Here is a 17082-nt window from a genome sequence, read left to right on the forward strand (position 1 = left end):
CCACTCCAATGAACTTTTTGGACCCTTGACCTGCACTTCGTAGGGACTACTCTCATACGCGTGCTATCCCGACTACCTTCATAATATCCTCCTTCACGAGTCGTTCACAACCCATTCCGCTGCTGTCCAACAACCAGCCACCACCACTCATCCACGGTGAAACTCTTTCCATAGGTAATACCCTTTAACACACCGTATCTTGCCCCCCAGTCAAACACCATCTGCACCTCAAACTCTTGTACATATGGTTTGAGCACGGCACAAACGGACGCGACATCCAGGGGTCCTCGAGTTGCGACAACGAACGCAACTGCGCCAAGAACTTGTGCCCAACGATCATGGTTGAGCTCCCCAAAAAAATCCGACCACAGTGGAACCGCCCGGTTATGGTTTTCCCTTGGCGGCTTGCTGTGCTTGGCTTTTTGTAGGAGGGCCAAATCTTCATCGTAAACGTACTTCTCTGTGGCCTCGATCTCAAGACCAAAGTTGTAGTACGACTTGGGGTATTTCCTACTTTCGTAATTGCCCGGGTCGAAACCGAGAGGAATATTCGGGACATCAACTGTGGTGACGGCAACTCTTCCGTACGCCTGCAAGTTCATCATGGCCATAACCTCACCATCCCTCAAGACATAGGGAATCCGGATCTTTTCGCCCCGTCGGAAGCTTACATCAAGTCGTTGTTTGAACTTGGCGGCGTCGATGTACTTGACCTCATTAGTCCACTTGATGAATCGCGGCAAGAATGTCTCGGTGAGGCGGTAAGGGCGGCCCTCGAGTGCTTTGAGCTTGCTATCCGTGATGACACCTTGACCTTGGAGAGTCTCGACCGCTTGCTCAAGAAGTGATTGGATGCGCTCCTCGTCTCCGCCTCCGATGCTCGCCATCTTCTTCCTGATATCTTGCGGCGCATATTTATCGCGATGCGTGTAGCAAAGGGAGCGCAACCACGACATGGCAATGGCTAGGTCCTCACTGTCCTGTGACAGCGCTCCCCCATCGTTGTCCACGAGGGAAGTCGCGGGGCGTGAAGTGGCCGCCTCAAATCTGTTAAAGACAGACATCTGAAAGTTATAGTACTCGTCGCGCCAATTGGTAATATCCGTCCAAGCTGAGCCGAGAGAGTAGCCTCGTTCCAGAGCAGTCTTGCTGGCAGGCAATTCCTGCGAATCCTCAATAAGACCAGCGGTCCATTTGATAAGGCGCGACCAGTCGTAGTCGACATAATTGTCAAAGTCAATGGGCGGGAATTCATCGTTCTCGTAGGCTGAGATAAATTGAATCTGGAATCGCTCAGAAAGCTGACTGATGAAAGTTCCACGATCCTTTCGGGCTTTCGACCAGAATCGTCGCATGGCGCTGAGAGCCATGTCGGGGAACAAGGTCATCATGAGACCCCATTCTATGATTCGGTCGGCACCACCAAGAAGTGTTCTTGTGACGACGAATGCGGCTATCAAGATGGTTTCATTCGTCTCGTCGAGCCCGGCGTTCTGTCTCGACGCATCTCTCAGGTCCATGTCTCTAGGCAACGGTATGAGCGTCCTCGTTTTCAGATCGATTCCGACCATAAGCTCTCTGGGCTCGGTCCCGAGCTTGGTCTGTCGTCGCTTGCGCTTTCTTTGACGACCAATCTCGCCGCCCCAGAGATGGTCAGTTGCAGTCGTTCCCTGTTCAGCGATGTGGAGGCTAAACAAGGCAGATTGACTGAGTTGATTCACAGGATCCCATTCAAGTTGGGGGTTCTCCCATCCGCCGGGAAGGTCATCGACGACATGGTTGATAAAGATATAATCCGGGTCGATCGACCCCGCCAAAAGGAGCTTCATACCCTCAGTTGACAGCTCCCAGTCGAAGCAGGCATCGACCTGGTCGGAGAATTCGTAGAATTGGCTGCTGTTGGGCAACTTGTGTCCAGGCCCCCCTCGCCACTTTGTTATCTCAAAGAGATTTTGAGGCAAGTTCTGTCGGAGGAACCAACGCGAATCGGGCATCCAGCCACTGATTGTCAGGCTACGATCCTCCGTGTCGAAGAATGCGCTCTCACACGCCGGCCAGGTACCGTCATTGCCTTCAATCGTGTCGGCATGAGCGAAGGTTACGTTGAACTGGTCGTGGCACACGTCAGATGTTGGCGGGGCCGTGGGATAAGTTGGTTCTGGGGCCGAGGCTTCAGGAAGAGGTGTGTGTTGAATGTCTTCTGGCATTTCGGGTCCCAGATATGTGTTGGGATTCAGAAAGACAATATTCGGAGGACAGCCGCTCCGTCCACCACCGCGAGATTCGGAGGGCCCAGCGATTGGTCCTACTTGCCCTGTCATGAAGAATCGAAAGATGTCTCTCTTGCGTGTTCCATCGGGACCTTGATCTTCTGCATGGGCGATCTGTTCCCTTGTGACCATTCGTTTCCTGCGTTTCCTTGGGGTCTGGGATCCCTCAGGGGGCGTATTTGGCCTCTCATTAGCTGCTTTATTGGCATAAAAAGGAGCATCAAGAACCTCCATCACCTGAACTGTCTTCCTACGGCTGGAGAAGACAGGCTGAGCGTCATGCTTGTCCTCCTCAGGCATTCCTGCCTTGGGCCTGAAGGCCGGCGGGATGTAAAGTCTTGGGTGATGAGCCATGATATTCGCTTTCATAGCTGCACCTGGCGGGGATGACGCTTCGATGCCAGGAATCCGTATCAATTGGTAGTTCGCCATCATGCCTTTAGAATTCTTGAAAGCATGCGTACTGACAACCACTTGCTTCTTCTTCGCCAACCTTGCCAATGCGTTTTTGTACATTTGATGGTCTGGCGCCTCTTCAGACGAGAACAGAGTTTCCCACGTAGCGATAGTAGCGTACCACAGAGACTGGCCTCCGGGGAAGACACCACCACTCGCATGTAGGATGTACTGAAGTGCCCGTTCCATGGTCTGTGTTTTTGAAAGAGTACTACTATCGGTTAGACTGGCCCTCAGCGCGTCTGCATGTGGTAGTGGACTGGATTCGATGACTGGTGCTGCCGTATCTCCTGAGCCTGCTCGGTTGGGACTTCCATTCGAACTTCGCTTTGCTGGACCCGAGTGCGAAACTCGTCGCCCCGAATGATCATGCATTCTCGTTGGCGTCAAAAGTTGCGGTGGATCGATTCCAGCAGTGTCTAGGAGAGTCTTCCTGCGGCTTTCCGGGGAGATATGCATTCCCTTAGCTTTTGGTGTGTCTTCCCCCCTTGCTTTCCCGACTGCTATTTGAAGTGAGGCATGTTTCGTTGGCATGTCTCTTACAGCGCTGGCAGGATCATCAATGAGCCCGCTCATGGGCAGCTGCGTCGAGGATACCGGCGGCTTCAGTGCACTTGATGACTTTGACGTACTCCGATTACTGCCTGTGCCCCTTCTCGCGCCTCGTCTTGTCTCCTGTAGTACGCCGGATTCCCCTCCCTGATCGGTGCGCAGTCTTCTGCTCCTGAAAGGAGTAGCCTCGAAGGATTGTATAGCAGCGGTGACAGCGTCATCTCCTCTTTCATGCAAGCCGAAGGCGTCCTCCTGGCCTTCCTCATCGTCTAGAGTGTCATTGAGGGCAGACAACCTCGAGTGCCGAGGTTTGATCTGTCGAGGAGGATTAACTGCTCGCTTCGCCAGAGTCGATCGTTTCGCAGCTGGGAAAAGCTTCTCGGGAGGTCCAATAAGGGGTGCCACATAGTTTGGGTTACAGGGTGTCTTCGATTTCTCGAGGTGGTATTTAATACCAACGTCGTTCTTCCAAGTTCCTCCACATTTGTCGCATTTGAAAATCTTGGGACGTCCACGGGCAGAAGGTTTTGCTGACCCTTTCTTGGTTCGACGGCCTCCACGCTTCACAGGCACGCCGTCGATAAGTGTATCATCCACTGCCTCGGCATTGGGTATCTCCATATCTTGATTTAATTGTTGAGAGCCCACGACAATGGATTGCTCATCCGTTGGCAGGGCGGCAGGAACCTCGATCCCCTCGGCTGTCGTATCTGGTAGCGTTGCGTCTGGGTTCAAAGGTTCCTGAAGCTTGCCTTCTTGGCCAACAGCGGCATGGATAGTGGACTCGTCTGTACCATGAACGGGAGGAGCCTGAGGGATATGTGGGCCCGCGCCGGCTTCAGGATTTTGATCGCTATTGGAGAGTATTCTGGACAGCGCTGATGGATCTACTTTGAGTGTCACGATACTCGATGCCGTTGACGATTCAGCTGGGCGTCGCCTCGTACCACGCCTGGTAGTCGTTGCAGAGGGGGTTGTAGAGTCTAGCTCTGAGCACGTTCCCGCTGTAAAGCTCGCGTCCTCTTCAGAAGAATCTTCGCCGGTCTGCTGTAAAAGCCTTCTTCGCTTTCCTTGACACAGTCCTCCAGCTTCTTGAGCCACATTGGCTCGCGGGGTATCCGAAACCTCGGCCTTCCTCTTGGTGATCGCATTGAGCGCCTTGCCAGAAACTCGAGCAAGAGCAGCTAGGCCACTGGCAGTATAGGATAAGTCAGGGACTACTGTGGGATATGTAAAATGGCCTGCCAGCGTCTTTCCACAAGCCCCGTCAGCCAGAGAATGATCATTGCCCATCTGTCCAGTGAGATTCTTGTCAGCATCGGCGGCAACTTTTTGCTGGGCGCTGAGTGCAAAATAGCGATATTGCTGAGATTTGCCTTTTCGATGCATCTCACTCGATACCTGAAAGTGCCTGAGATGCACTGGCTGCTGTGTCGGGAGCGAGATTGTCGAGGAAATGGAGGATATATACCGCCGAAAGGATGGCCCCAAAGTCAAGTCTCCTAACTGCTTATTCGACAGACCCGCGGAGCCTGCAGCAGAAATATTGTCGAAGATTGTCGTGGTTAGTGGTTTGTCGGCTATCCAGCTGGAGCGTGGATTCATTCGTCTTCTGTTGAGAGCACGACCAGGTTCAGTCCCTGGGCTTGGTGTGTCCATGCTGGCGGTTTTGCTTGCCGGATCAGATCCAAGATCTCCACCATTTAGGCTGTGATCAGACTGAATGCTTTTCTGCTTCCCCGTAGCCAGATAGGCAGCCCAATCCTCGTGCGTAAGATCGTGGTCGAATTTGAGGCAGTCCTTGAAAAGTTTCCCAGACAAAGTGGCGCCAACATACTGGATGGCTCCAGTCTGGACGAAGAATCGACACGTCTTGGCTGCCACTTTCATCTGCCATCTCAGACCCAAAATGCCCAGTTTGCACCGTAGGTCATGATATCTGATGATACCAAAGGCCTTCACAATGGCCATTATTGTTTGGGCTAGAGAGATGTAGTCAACTGATTCCCCATTCCACCTGCCACGCCATGAGACTGGCTCCAAGTCGCACGCCAGGGCGTTTCGGGACATATCAACAGTCGTGTGCAGACTAGCCGTTGCTTTTAAGGGATCGATTGGAAGAGCTGGGGCGAAGCGCGTCAACCACATCTTGCTGGTCTTGGTTCCCCTGACGAGCGTCGTTCTTTTCGAGATATATCCCTTCTCTGCTAAAGCATCTGTTCTTTTGGGCAATGAGCGTTTGTCTTGGCCAACAAGCCGACCTAAATCGCCTTGCAGGATACCCTCCTGCTTAGTGGAGGCGATACCGACCAAGGCCATCCACTCCAGTCTCGGGACCCTTCGGTAGTCGGGCGCATGTCCAGCAATGGACTCCCACATGCGATCCTCAGAGACGTATATACGAGGCCGCTTTCGAAGGCCTGGGGTCTTCGGCGCCGACTTGACGAGGCCGTTAGATTCAGAGTCATTTAGACCTTCTTTTGCGGCACTCTCTGAGGTACTGAGAGCTGCTGTTCCATCCTGAGAGTCTGGATCCGGTAAGGCGAGGATGTCAGCCAGAGGTACATGATTCCACTTTCGATTCGGTCCGACGGAGACGTCCTTCCTCACTCTCAGCCAGTCCCAGGCTGTAGACCACAGTAACTGGTTGGATTCCTCGTCTGTTGACTGAGAGGGTTCTGCTGGTGCATCTTGCCTGGGTCGGGTGTCCTTGTAAAAAGTCCCGAGTGAATCGAGTACATGCAGTACAGTGCATCCTATTAACCGCTTGTCAGTGAGATGCGCCAGCTAGAAAGTTTTCCAAGCCAAAAAGTTTTTAAACGCACGACTGGTGGGGGGACATAGTCGAATGCCAGCCATCTCAGTGTAATTGCGTAAACTGTAAGTAGAATGATAATTTGGAAGTGATGAACAAGAAGCCGAGAATCCTCGTTCTCATGAGCGTGCAGGGCAGGTTCTCTCACCCAAGTCACCATAACATGAGATGTCAGTGATGACTGACTCTATCAGTCGCTCGAGGTCGCGGGACATTGTGCCTCCTTTTTGGGGGTTGTCATTATCAGGTGAACGAAAGCCGCATAGAAAAAGTCATGCGGATATTGACGGCGAAGGTCGACGATGGAAAATCGAACCCAAGATGCCTGGGTTGGCGTATGCGGTTGGTCGAAAATTCCTTCCAGATTCCGGTTGGTTTTCCCCCGCTACGTTTGAGTCGGCCAAAGATCTGGAAAGTGGAGGGGAAGGAAACCGCTTGAGTCTGGCCGCGTCGGGAACCCCGCCGTCATGGTGGGATACGTACCTTAGGTGCAGCATCGTCCAGGTGGCTGTGGTGGCTGTGGACGAGACAATAGCTACTGTTACTTCCACTGCACGTGATCATGGCATGATATCTGATTCGCACGGACGTAGTCCGTAATTTGGCCTTCAGTTCTTGGATAACCTTGAGGGCAAGAGGGCCGGAGGTATGGACTGGATATCTCGTCTCGTGTCACATCTCAAGTAGACAAGATATGAGGTAGATAATTAAATCAAAGTGACTCTAGGTTTTCATCGGTGTCTTCAAAGACAGGCTTTTGTTACTGCTAGTTTTGGGTATCTCGAGATCTCGTCACGGCAAGCTTAGCCAACTTTTCCTCCTGCTGTTTTCTGTAAGCCACAAGGAATGCCTCTCTGGTTTCCTGGAGCTCTTCACGCCTTCTCAGGCTACCAGCGGATTTTGGCACGTTGGAGACATCAACGGCCGCACCACGGACCAACAGCTTATCTCTGCCGGCCTTGTGAAGTTCTGGCGGAGCCTGCGCGACATCATGGAGCCCTACTTTGGCCTCGGCACGCATCTTCTTGAGCACCGCCCAAGGATCTTCTTCGCGGTCTGCGCCCTTACTCTTCTTCCCCTTTTTACCCTTCTTCTTGTCCTGCCCAGGTTCGTAGAAGGCCTTTGAGGTCTGTCCGAAATTGCCAAAGGTACCGCCGTTGATCTCTTCATCTAGCTCGCGTTCGGCGATCTCTTCGAGCTCCTCTTCTCTCTTCTCTTGAATCTTGCGCTCTTCCTCACGCCACTGGTCATATAGCTTGTGCATCTTCTTCTCTTTCCGCGTCCTGACGGTCTTGAGACCGAGAGGATCTTTTCCGCCCCTTTCAGTCTTGTTGACAAGGTTGGCCAGGGGTAGGGCTGCGTTGACGCGGGCAGCGAAATCGGACATCTTCTCACCCGGCCTGATCGTGGGCATCTCGGGCTTCCCAGTCTCCTCAGCCTTGGTCTCGCTCTGCGCGGCTGCCGCAGCTTTCTTAGCTGCCTTCTTCTTTTGGGCCACCGTCTCGCCATTATCTAGACCAGATCGTTGTCTCCTGCCCGACGCCAACGACATGATGCGCTTGAAAGCTCTCGGAGCATCGTCATCATTGCTGCGACCTTTTCTCTTCTTGGAGACGCCATCATTCTCTGTCTTTTGGATTTTGCCATTCTTGCCGTTCTTGGTGTTTTTCGCATTATTGGCTAAAGCTTTTCGACTTCGCAGCTGAACGGGAAGCGGCCTCGCGATTTGTGATGGGGGGAGATCAAATCTGCATGAAGCCGGTTAGTGTATGCCACAACGGCATCTCAGGCGGTTGAAACTTACGCTGAGGGATCCTGTTCCCTCCTGGTATGTTTGTGAGGCATTGCGACTGACTTGAATGGATGACTTGTTGAGCGATTCAGTACAGAAACACGTTCCCCTCTACTTCAAGGTTTCGTAATTGCAGGTGAGGCGGGATGATTCGCGACTCAGGGACGGGAGTGATGGAAAATTTTGTATTATGTCAGCGACGATAACAAGTGGTCGTCTGATAAGAAGTGAGGCACATTCTTTGGGGGTAACCCCCGCTCCACCTCATGAAACCAACGCCCTGTCGTGGCAATGGAGGAACGTACCGTGCTGCAGCTGCAGGGGTCTCCACGTCGGAAAGCCCCTAGGGCCGGTCCACCTTGGACAGATCACACGCGGGAATCCCACAATCTGGCATCTTGGCACCTGATCAATGACAGTTCTGCAGCACATGGGCTGGCTTCACCTGGTCATAGGTACAAAAACTTTGCTCGAGGTTGAGGTACCCGCCCTGCATGCTTCGCTGATCATCTGTAAATTGATTTTTTTTCCCTGCCAAGCAAGTGGTTGTCAAGTCATTGTAGAGAGACTCAAACAACCAACAGTGCAAAGCCTCTGCCAATACAATCGATCACCTTACCCACGGAGAAAATGTGGTGCGGAGCTCACCGAATATACCTACCAGATAAGCGACTCAGAAGGATGGTGGGACCTGGAGCCGCCATCTAGGCCGAAGCACGTTGGAATCCAGAGCTTGTTTTCTCCAGTGAGATGATCGTGTTTATCAATGGAGTACGCTTCTTATGGGAAGTGTACTAGAACATCCCTTTTGATGAGAACCAGGCTTGTCGCACGCATGGGCATGCATGGACAGTGTTCCTCCTTCATTGCCGTCTCGATGGATGATGCCACAGTGATGAGCACCTCATGTTGACGGAGAAGTGCAGCGGTGACAGAGGCGCCGCCATGACCAGGCAAATGGTAGCGGAAGGGGGCGAAGACGTGCTATGCCATAGACCAGATCAACATGAGGCGGTAATTGCAAGGTGGCTGGCACAACTGCTACGTCCCCGGTTGGCGAAAGCAACTGTAGGGGAACGAGGTGAGGTATTTGCACCCGAGTCCGTCCCACAGAGCAAGCCCGACGGACTCTAGGATTCAGACTTCAGACTTCAGACTCGGAGAAAGGCGTGTTTCGCGTGTCGGAGATGTCGAGGTGTGGTTGAGTGAGGAGAACAAACTCAATTACTGGCCGTCTGATTATGTGACACTTCCAGTCGTTTTCGGACGTGTCTCAGTATCGACGGCTGATGAGTTGCGTACGTAGACGATTGCGCTGAGCTTTCTACCAAATGCCTTTTTTTTTTCCATACTTTTTCCCGGCTTGATGTCGGCATCAGTCGGTGGGTGTTCATCAGTCAGTCAGTCAATCAGTCAGCCCATAATCACGGTCAAGTCAGAAACACTTCGTGCAAGCATGGCCATGGCTGATGGATGGATGGCTGTTGTTTCTGGTTTTGGGCGGGAAACGGAGGCTCGGACGTGCCGCCGTCCGCGCGACCCATGGAAATGTCCCGATCAGTCACGCTCTGGGGCGATGCCGCGATGGGCGCATGGCTGACACGAGCGTGTATCTATTTTGGTGTGGCTGAGATACGGAACGGAGTATTGACAGATCGCAGCTAGACTTGGTCAAAACGCCTCGCCTTCGGCTCAAAGTGCGGCGGCCGAAGTTCTTATCCGTACACAAACAAGCACGCAAGAAGCTTCCCGGGCGCCACGCTGCCCTGCCTTGGAGTTGAATCCACATGTAAGCTGGCTGGCAAGTCGGCGGGATGCCATGAACCAAGGTGGTCCACGAGGAAACGAGGGCATTTGTAATAGGTCGTTCTAGGCTGGCCTTGAACCTGGTGGAGGGCCATGATTTTGTGGGGATACCTAAGGTAGTTACCTCGTGCAGTCTGGTCCAGTCTAGGACGAGCGCGGACTCCTCAGACCGCACATAGGCAGGAACCCTCTCGGAAACGGCACTGGGGGCTGGTGCTCTATCTAAGCATATTAAGGTATGAATGATGCGCGTGACATAGATAGTACACCATCAAGGCCGGGAGTGCGAGAGGGATTTAATGTTACTAGCTGGTTTCTCATGGTCGCTTGAATGGAAGTTAATCCGCCTATGAGCTGCGCCACATGCTTGAAAGAGTATGGCCTGTAAGGCAAAGGCGCGAGAAGAGGAGTAGCAAGGTACCTACGTATTGAGTATTGTGTAGGTAGAGGCGGCATACCAGATGAGAGGCAGAAAGAAAAAACGAGAAGGAGGGATGTTGGCATGATTGGGAGAGAGGGATTCGAGAGCCCAGAACATGGAGCACGCCGTCTCAAAGCCGGTACTGGCTTAGCACGGACCATCTCAGAGTTGAGGAAGCGAAAGTCCGTCCAGTCTTACTCTCGCGAGGTGCAGCGTGCGGTGTTCCTGCGACTTGCTTGACTGGGTTCAAACTTCAATGTAGGTATCCATCTGCGGGGAGATGCCACGGCGGGGAACATGACTTCTCCACGGAGGCAAGTATCTACGCCGCCTATCGATAGGTACAAGATACTTCGTATGCACCGTATGAAAATGGTTAATGAAGTGCCTTGGATGCTTAGGCGCTCCACCAAGGACCTACCCAAGGTACCTTGTGTCCATCGGTGGCCACAGCGGGCAGCTTTGCACGACGGTCATTGACCACTGAGATGTCCGTACTGGTAGCAGAAGGCGCAGCTGCTGGACTGGATTGGAGATCCATGGCCGGTACTCCTTCGCTCTCTTTCCCAAATTCTTTTTTCGTTCCTTTCAGCTGTAGGACCGTAGCTGTCTCCCATGCCAAGCCTCCAACCAGTCTCCAACCAATCTCCAAGTAGTGTACCTCGTTCTTTTTCTTTTCATCCTCGATACTCTCTGAACTTTCCGCACTGACTTTTCCTTGGCACCTCATGTTTCCCTTGTGCCTCACCCGCAGAGGCAAGAAGTGTCGAGGAAAGCGGCTGGGATGAGGGGTCTCAGGGTCTGGTCAAAGTACCTGACTCCAGGAGGGGGCCGGAAGCAACTACGAGGTACCTGGACCTCGGGAACGCCAGAGTGCAGGGATTTCCCCGTCGGCCAGACCCTCGTCGACTCTCTTTCGCCATTCGACTGAGGCATTCCGACACGACAGGTTTGGTTTGAGAGAGGCATGCCGAATAACCTTAGTTGTTGGCCTCTTGTTTTGCGACTAACGACAATGGGACCTTGGTGCGCCTTTCCACTGGTCACAGAGTCATCGCCCATGCGCTACCTCGACGCGCTACTTCCATGGTTGACGTTCGACACTTGACCCCAGACCTGAGAATAGTCTCACACACACACACCCTCTCTCTGTCTCTCTCTCTCTCTCTCTTCCTTTTTTCTTGGCCTCACTTTCTTGCCCTGTCTATTCTCCATGGCATGACTGTCGTCGTTGTCGTCGTCACTCGTCGTGGACACAATGAATGACTATGCTTGTTTCGTGGCCTCTGACCGTGCATACAACCACCGCCATGACACGATACATATCTCTGCTGCCTGGCCAAGACGATCCACACATTCAGATACCGTTGTCCCTGAAGCCCATAATCACATTTATTCTTCGTTACACTGATTGATCCTGGGCCTGAACCAACACCCCCCTTCGCCAGGGTAACAAACACAAACAAAACAGGCGCCAGAAACACTCCCTCGGGTCCCGCGCCCCCCACCGTCTTGGGGCTAGCTAAGCTCCTGATAGACTTTCTTAGTCTTAGTCCCTTTTACGGACGTGGAACAGGACAGGACATGGATGACTTGGAAATGCTTGAATACGCCGCCCACTGACTAGCATTAGTCCCCCTTCTCCCCAACCAAGTACCTTAGCTTGTAGTGTCTAGCATGGAATCCATGTATCGCTACTGCTGCATTGTTGCTGCTGCCGCCGTAGATGCCACTACACAACTGGAGACATCACATCTTCTGGAACCATATGCTAGACACTAGACCCGTGTCCCATCCACAGCACAGCGTCTTGTCCGTTTGCTCTCTGTCGCTCACTCACGCCCTCATTCAGCTCACTGACTCTCTCTCATTCTCCTCCTTCCCCTAGCCCCCGTTCCTCCGACTTTCCAACGTGCCTCGCTGTCTCTTCATCTTGCTCTCAGACCCTCTCAGCTCTTCCCAAAGTCTGTTCTCAACCGCCGTCCCTACCCCAGCATCCATCCCTAACCATGCTCGGATCTACTTGCCGTTTTAACCTTTATATCCCTACCCCATTTCGCCCTGTCCTTACCTCGCCCTGAGGTACCCGACCTTATTACCTACCTTCACCTTGCGGTGATCTTTAGCTCCAGTGTCCCCCTCTTAAAGCAGGCAGCAAGCCAAGCCAACAACCACTTTCACACATCCCGCTATATTTGGTGTCTCTCTCCCGCAGTTCTTCACTCTTTGCCTCGTCCGCAAACATCTAGACTTATTCGCCCTTGCCTTTGTTGGTTTCCTCTTTGTGCACCTCCCTTCCACCACTGCCAGTACCTCATACTACATACTTATCTGGCCTCCTACCTCGAAGTGCCGCACAGCCTGCCTGACGGACTTGGAAACGGCTTGCCGTACAATAGCACTGCCGCAGCCCAGACTTACAGTCTACGAACCCTCGTACTTTACCACGATATGCTCTAGAGATAAAGAGCAACCATCCGACGGCCTCTTCTTCTTGCCTTCTCTCTGATCAGGCGCCTCTGTCTCCGACCCATTGTCCGATCATATTAGCTGGAATATCAGACCTATTCGAGAATGTCTACTACAAAGAGCGCCAGCATCGACGCCGTGCGTGATCGCTTCCGTCAATTTTGGTCCCGAAACAGCAACACGATACCTCGCTACAGAGACTCTCCCGAGGAAGCAGACACCGCAAGTGAAGGCGGAATCGAAGTCCCGCCAACACCAGCTGAGAGTTTTACTTCCGAAGATGGATTACTCCCTCCTGCCTACATGATACCGAAACCATGGACACGGAAACGTTCCTTCATCATGTGCGGCGCTGTTTGGTTAGCCATGCTGTAAGTGTTGCGAACGGCGCAATATTTGATTCCCCGGCTAACTTTGGATCTTAGCTTGATATTTGTCCTTCTGAACCTGGTACTATTCGTAGCCCGCGAGGTCTGGGATACGGCATCTGGGCAGTTTGAAAGCGCGAGCATCGTTGAGCCGATTCCATGCCACTCTCATAATGACTACTGGAGAAAAAGGCCCATCTATGACGCTCTCCAGGCAGGATGCATTGGCATTGAGGCAGACGTGTGGCTCATGGACACCGAGTTATTCGTTGGCCACAACAAGTGGTCTCTGCGTCAGAAGAACACCTTCACGAGTCTCTACATAGACCCCCTCGTTCGTCTGCTTGAGCGACGGAACGCGGACCTCGGAAACATCACACAGGAATCGCCTCGGGGCATTTATGAGGCAAGCCCGGATCAAACCATGGTTCTCTTGGTGGATTTGAAGACGAGCGGCCCGGAGACTTGGCCGGAGGTGGTCCGTCAGTTGGAGCCCTTGCGAGAGCGAGGCTGGCTGAGCAAAGTCATCGATGGCAAAGTCCACTATGGGCCCATCACCGTCGTCGGGACAGGCAACACTCCTTTCGGTATGGTCGTCGAAAACACGACCTACAGGGACACGTTCTTCGACGCTCCCCTCCTGAACCTAGACCGTCACAACTTCGATCTTACCAACTCCTTCTACACGAGCGTATCGTTCAAGAAGGCGCTCGGCACCGTTTGGTTTGGTGACCTGTCAAAGGGCCAAATGGGGAAACTGAGAGCGCAAATCAAAGAAGCCCATTCTCGCGGCTTAATGGTCCGGTACTGGGATCTCCCAGCATGGCCAATCAGTATCAGAAACCACGTATGGGATGTGCTTGTTCAAGAGGGCGTTGATATCCTAAATGTGGACGATCTGAAAGGCGCCAGGAGAGAGTGGGATCTCAAGGGGTGGAAACGGCTAACCGGCAACTCCACGATACCAGCCTAACCGGATAGGGCTTGTGCACAATGGTGTACACAGAACCAAATCACCAAACCGCTACCAATTATGACAACGCATAACAGCGTGAGCTCCTCCAGAGGCACAACCCCCTCTTCGGAGTCAGAGCCACGCTTGCCGGTCGACAATATCTGGAATGTTGGCGGGAGCACTCTCCCTGCTCATATTGGCGTGTCGCTTCTCGAGAGCTGAGACACTCGATGCTGGGAGAATACGATATAAACACCACAACCACTACCGATCTCCTATTCAAGGCCGGCCCATGGGCCATCGCACAAAACTACCCAAAATCGATGTACAACGTTGTCAGATTAACTCCTTTCTCGGGTAGGACGACTTCTCCGAGAACGTCCTTCACATACGGCTACTTGGAGTCGCCTTGTCTACACCAAATAGTACACTTAGAAAATTTTCGGACGTGCCCATTACTAGAAGGTGTTTACGTGGCAAAGTTATTGTACACGGAGAAAAGGAACATGCGGGACGTTGATGGAGTAGCAACATACGTACAATGAATGGGTTGGCGCAAGTTGCATTGCAGTCAACGCCGTTTACAGAGCGGGCCGGGCGATAACCGCCGAGCTGACCGATTCCGATCCGTGCCAAGACTCGGGTGCGATGGCTTCGCAATCTTCCTCCCGGCCACCGCCGTGTGTGCCGGAACGGGCTTTGCCCGGATACCTTGGTTAAGTAGATAAAAGTTACTAGAATACAAGGACTATTAGTCATCATATCTGGTCGGGATTTGCAGGCGATTTGTGGTGCATCGGTTTTTGCCTTTGAAGCCGAAATACCGTGTTTTCTCCGGCGGGGAGGCCTCGGCAACGGCGAACAGGACGACGCATCTTAGACTGATGGTTCTCTTAGCTCACGACCCCGCAATATCCATGGACGATCTGAATGCATGACGTCCGGATGAAATGCCCGCCCGCAATAGCACGTCTTGAAGATTTAAGGCTGGCGTTCGTCGACATTTCCCCCTTTGATTCAATCATACATAGTTCCACATACAAGGACTCAAATTCGATATCTTCCCTTATCTCATCTCATCTCAGCTCATCGTATCTCGATTAGACGAACTCTCTTCCGAACCCTATCCTTGGCATTGTTTCCATCACCCACAATTCCACTATCAACACTTCAGCCTATCTTTCACAATGTCTGGACAGCTCGCAAGTCTCGATGTGAGTAACAGGGTCGAATGGGAATGTTGAACTACAACGGCGACGAAGCTCCACGATCACTGATTAAGAACCAACTAGCCCTCCATGGCGGATCGTCTGCCGCCTCATTCCCAGGTCCTCTTTGACGCGAAGGCGTCAGCTGGGCTTACGTTTGAGGAAATCGCCAAGCATCTCGGCCGCAGCGAAGTTGCCATTGCGGGCATCTTCTATGGTCAGGTACAGGCCTCGGAAGAGGACGTCCAGAAGCTGTCTGAGCTCCTCGGAATCCAGGCCGCGAACCTGAAGCAGCTGAACAACTACCCCGACCGCGGCCGAGCCGGGCCCATGCCGCCTGTCGAGCCGCTCATCTACCGCCTGTACGAGATTGTGCAAAACTACGGGTACGCCTACAAGGCTGTCATGAACGAGAAGTTTGGCGACGGCATCATGAGTGCGATTTGCTTCAACACAAAGGTCGAAAAGGAGATTGATGAGGCTGGGAGCCCGTGGGTTGTCATCACCCTCAAGGGCAAATGGTATGTACAATTTGCTCGCTTCTTATACTTGACGTTCCATGGCTATGAACGTGAAAACTGACATTAATGATTAGGCTTCCCTTCACTCGGTTCTAGGGGGAGCCATGAAGTCATTGGATACAGCAAACAGAAGCGTCATGTGAAATGAGCAATGAGGATAGATCAGCTTTCATCACGTTTGTCGCCCGAGGCTAGTTTGGAAGCGAGGAGTTTCGGCTTGGTGGCAATGTATATGAAAGAAGGTGGCAGTCATTCGGTCCCCCAAGGTGGTCAATCCACAGACGCACGACTGTGTTACCTCGAGCTTCGTTCGATGCAGCATACCTTCGCCCACGGTTGTTGGCCTGCTACACAATATCAGATCTAATGAGAGACCAAGACTCGTAGTGGGGAGATAATACAAGCTTGATAGCAGGTTGTGGACCTTGATTGGGTTATAGAGCATCGACGGCCGCATAATCGTTGAATTGCCCTTCTTTGATCACATGATTGGATCAGAAGAAGCCATAGTTAGCCACTGGGCGAGTACTCGTAATCGAAACATATCCCGCAAGGGTCAATGACCGCAGTCTAAACATCGAACGATCGACACCTCAGAAAGCTGCTGTCTTTGGTAGAGTAACATATTCGGCATGAAAGGAATTCGTTCAGTTTCAGCTGCTCAAGGAATGAAAGCCAAGTGTTTCCTAGTCAAAGAACTTGTGCGGGTACAATTATTCAAGATCGTCTCTCTTCCATACTCCCCTATTCGCCCCCCCCCCCCCCTCCGGTTGGCCCTTTGTCTCTCAAACTGTCACTCAGTGCCATTCCCGTCCGGAGGAGTCTCGCACAGTTTACCTTGATTGCGCTGGAAGCATGCTTTGTCGGTCCCCTGCACCTGGCTTGTACGTCTGTCCGAAGATATTGCCAAGCCCCAGGCCCCTCCTGTATGCCGTATAATATCGCTGTCTCGGGCATATCAAAGGTGCTGCAGGACTCGAAGAGCACAGGCTGGCGATCTAGCAAATGAGGCGAAGTTTCCCTGCTCGCTGTTGCAGTGAAGTGTATGAAGGCTAGCCTCCATTTGTTTGCAATGTTGTGACGCTGACAACAATGAACTTTCATGGGTGTTGCCGGTTTCCTAGTCAAAGAGTCCAAGTTCTTGCAATAGTTGTTCGGCACTTGTGCTTGACTCGTAGTCATCAATTACGTCTCGGGCAAGTCATCTGCTCGTCATTGTGGAAACTAGGCGCTGCGTAGGAACATCGCAGCTGCAGCACACTATTCAACGCGGCCACTGCGGACTTGAACAGCTCTGGTGCCACAGACGAGAGGAACCGCTGATATAAAAAGCAACTGAAAAACCTCGAGACTATGATGCGTTTGTCCATCGCTACAATACAGACCAAGGCCTACGTCGATCGTCCTCTATCAAAGAAACAGACCCGGATATACTATTTTACGCTGTCG

The 17082-nt window shown here is 52.5% G+C and overlaps 6 protein-coding genes across 6 annotated transcripts; 2 read left to right on the top strand and 4 right to left on the bottom strand.

The window, feature by feature from the left end:
• Positions 1-104: 104 nt before the first annotated feature.
• Positions 105-6308, bottom strand: CTAM01_04158 (uncharacterized protein; the record flags this gene model as incomplete). Its single annotated transcript, XM_060520188.1, has 2 exons — positions 105-6034; positions 6242-6308. 2 exons carry the CDS (start codon positions 6306-6308, stop codon positions 105-107), a joined length of 5997 nt encoding a protein of 1998 aa, XP_060384833.1.
• Positions 6309-6859: 551 nt separating this feature from the next.
• Positions 6860-7938, bottom strand: CTAM01_04159 (uncharacterized protein; the record flags this gene model as incomplete). Its single annotated transcript, XM_060520189.1, has 2 exons — positions 6860-7841; positions 7898-7938. The coding sequence occupies 2 exons, from the start codon at positions 7936-7938 to the stop codon at positions 6860-6862; spliced, it is 1023 nt and encodes a 340-aa protein (XP_060384834.1).
• Positions 7939-9922: 1984 nt separating this feature from the next.
• On the bottom strand, positions 9923-10195 carry CTAM01_04160 (uncharacterized protein; the record flags this gene model as incomplete). The annotated part of the gene is made up of 1 exon (XM_060520190.1): positions 9923-10195. The coding sequence occupies one exon, from the start codon at positions 10193-10195 to the stop codon at positions 9923-9925; it is 273 nt and encodes a 90-aa protein (XP_060384835.1).
• Positions 10196-10856: 661 nt separating this feature from the next.
• CTAM01_04161 (uncharacterized protein) lies at positions 10857-11174 on the bottom strand (the record flags this gene model as incomplete). Its single annotated transcript, XM_060520191.1, has 1 exon — positions 10857-11174. The coding sequence occupies one exon, from the start codon at positions 11172-11174 to the stop codon at positions 10857-10859; it is 318 nt and encodes a 105-aa protein (XP_060384836.1).
• Positions 11175-12686: 1512 nt separating this feature from the next.
• On the top strand, positions 12687-13922 carry CTAM01_04162 (uncharacterized protein; the record flags this gene model as incomplete). Its single annotated transcript, XM_060520192.1, has 2 exons — positions 12687-12952; positions 13007-13922. The coding sequence occupies 2 exons, from the start codon at positions 12687-12689 to the stop codon at positions 13920-13922; spliced, it is 1182 nt and encodes a 393-aa protein (XP_060384837.1).
• Positions 13923-15091: 1169 nt separating this feature from the next.
• Positions 15092-15729, top strand: CTAM01_04163 (cyanate hydratase; the record flags this gene model as incomplete). The annotated part of the gene is made up of 3 exons (XM_060520193.1): positions 15092-15118; positions 15197-15633; positions 15708-15729. 3 exons carry the CDS (start codon positions 15092-15094, stop codon positions 15727-15729), a joined length of 486 nt encoding a protein of 161 aa, XP_060384838.1.
• Positions 15730-17082: the final 1353 nt, after the last annotated feature.

Source organism: Colletotrichum tamarilloi (assembly GCF_030869305.1).
Source record: "Colletotrichum tamarilloi strain Tom-12 chromosome Unknown Scaffold_10.1, whole genome shotgun sequence".
Taxonomy (NCBI): Eukaryota; Fungi; Ascomycota; class Sordariomycetes; order Glomerellales; family Glomerellaceae; genus Colletotrichum; species Colletotrichum tamarilloi.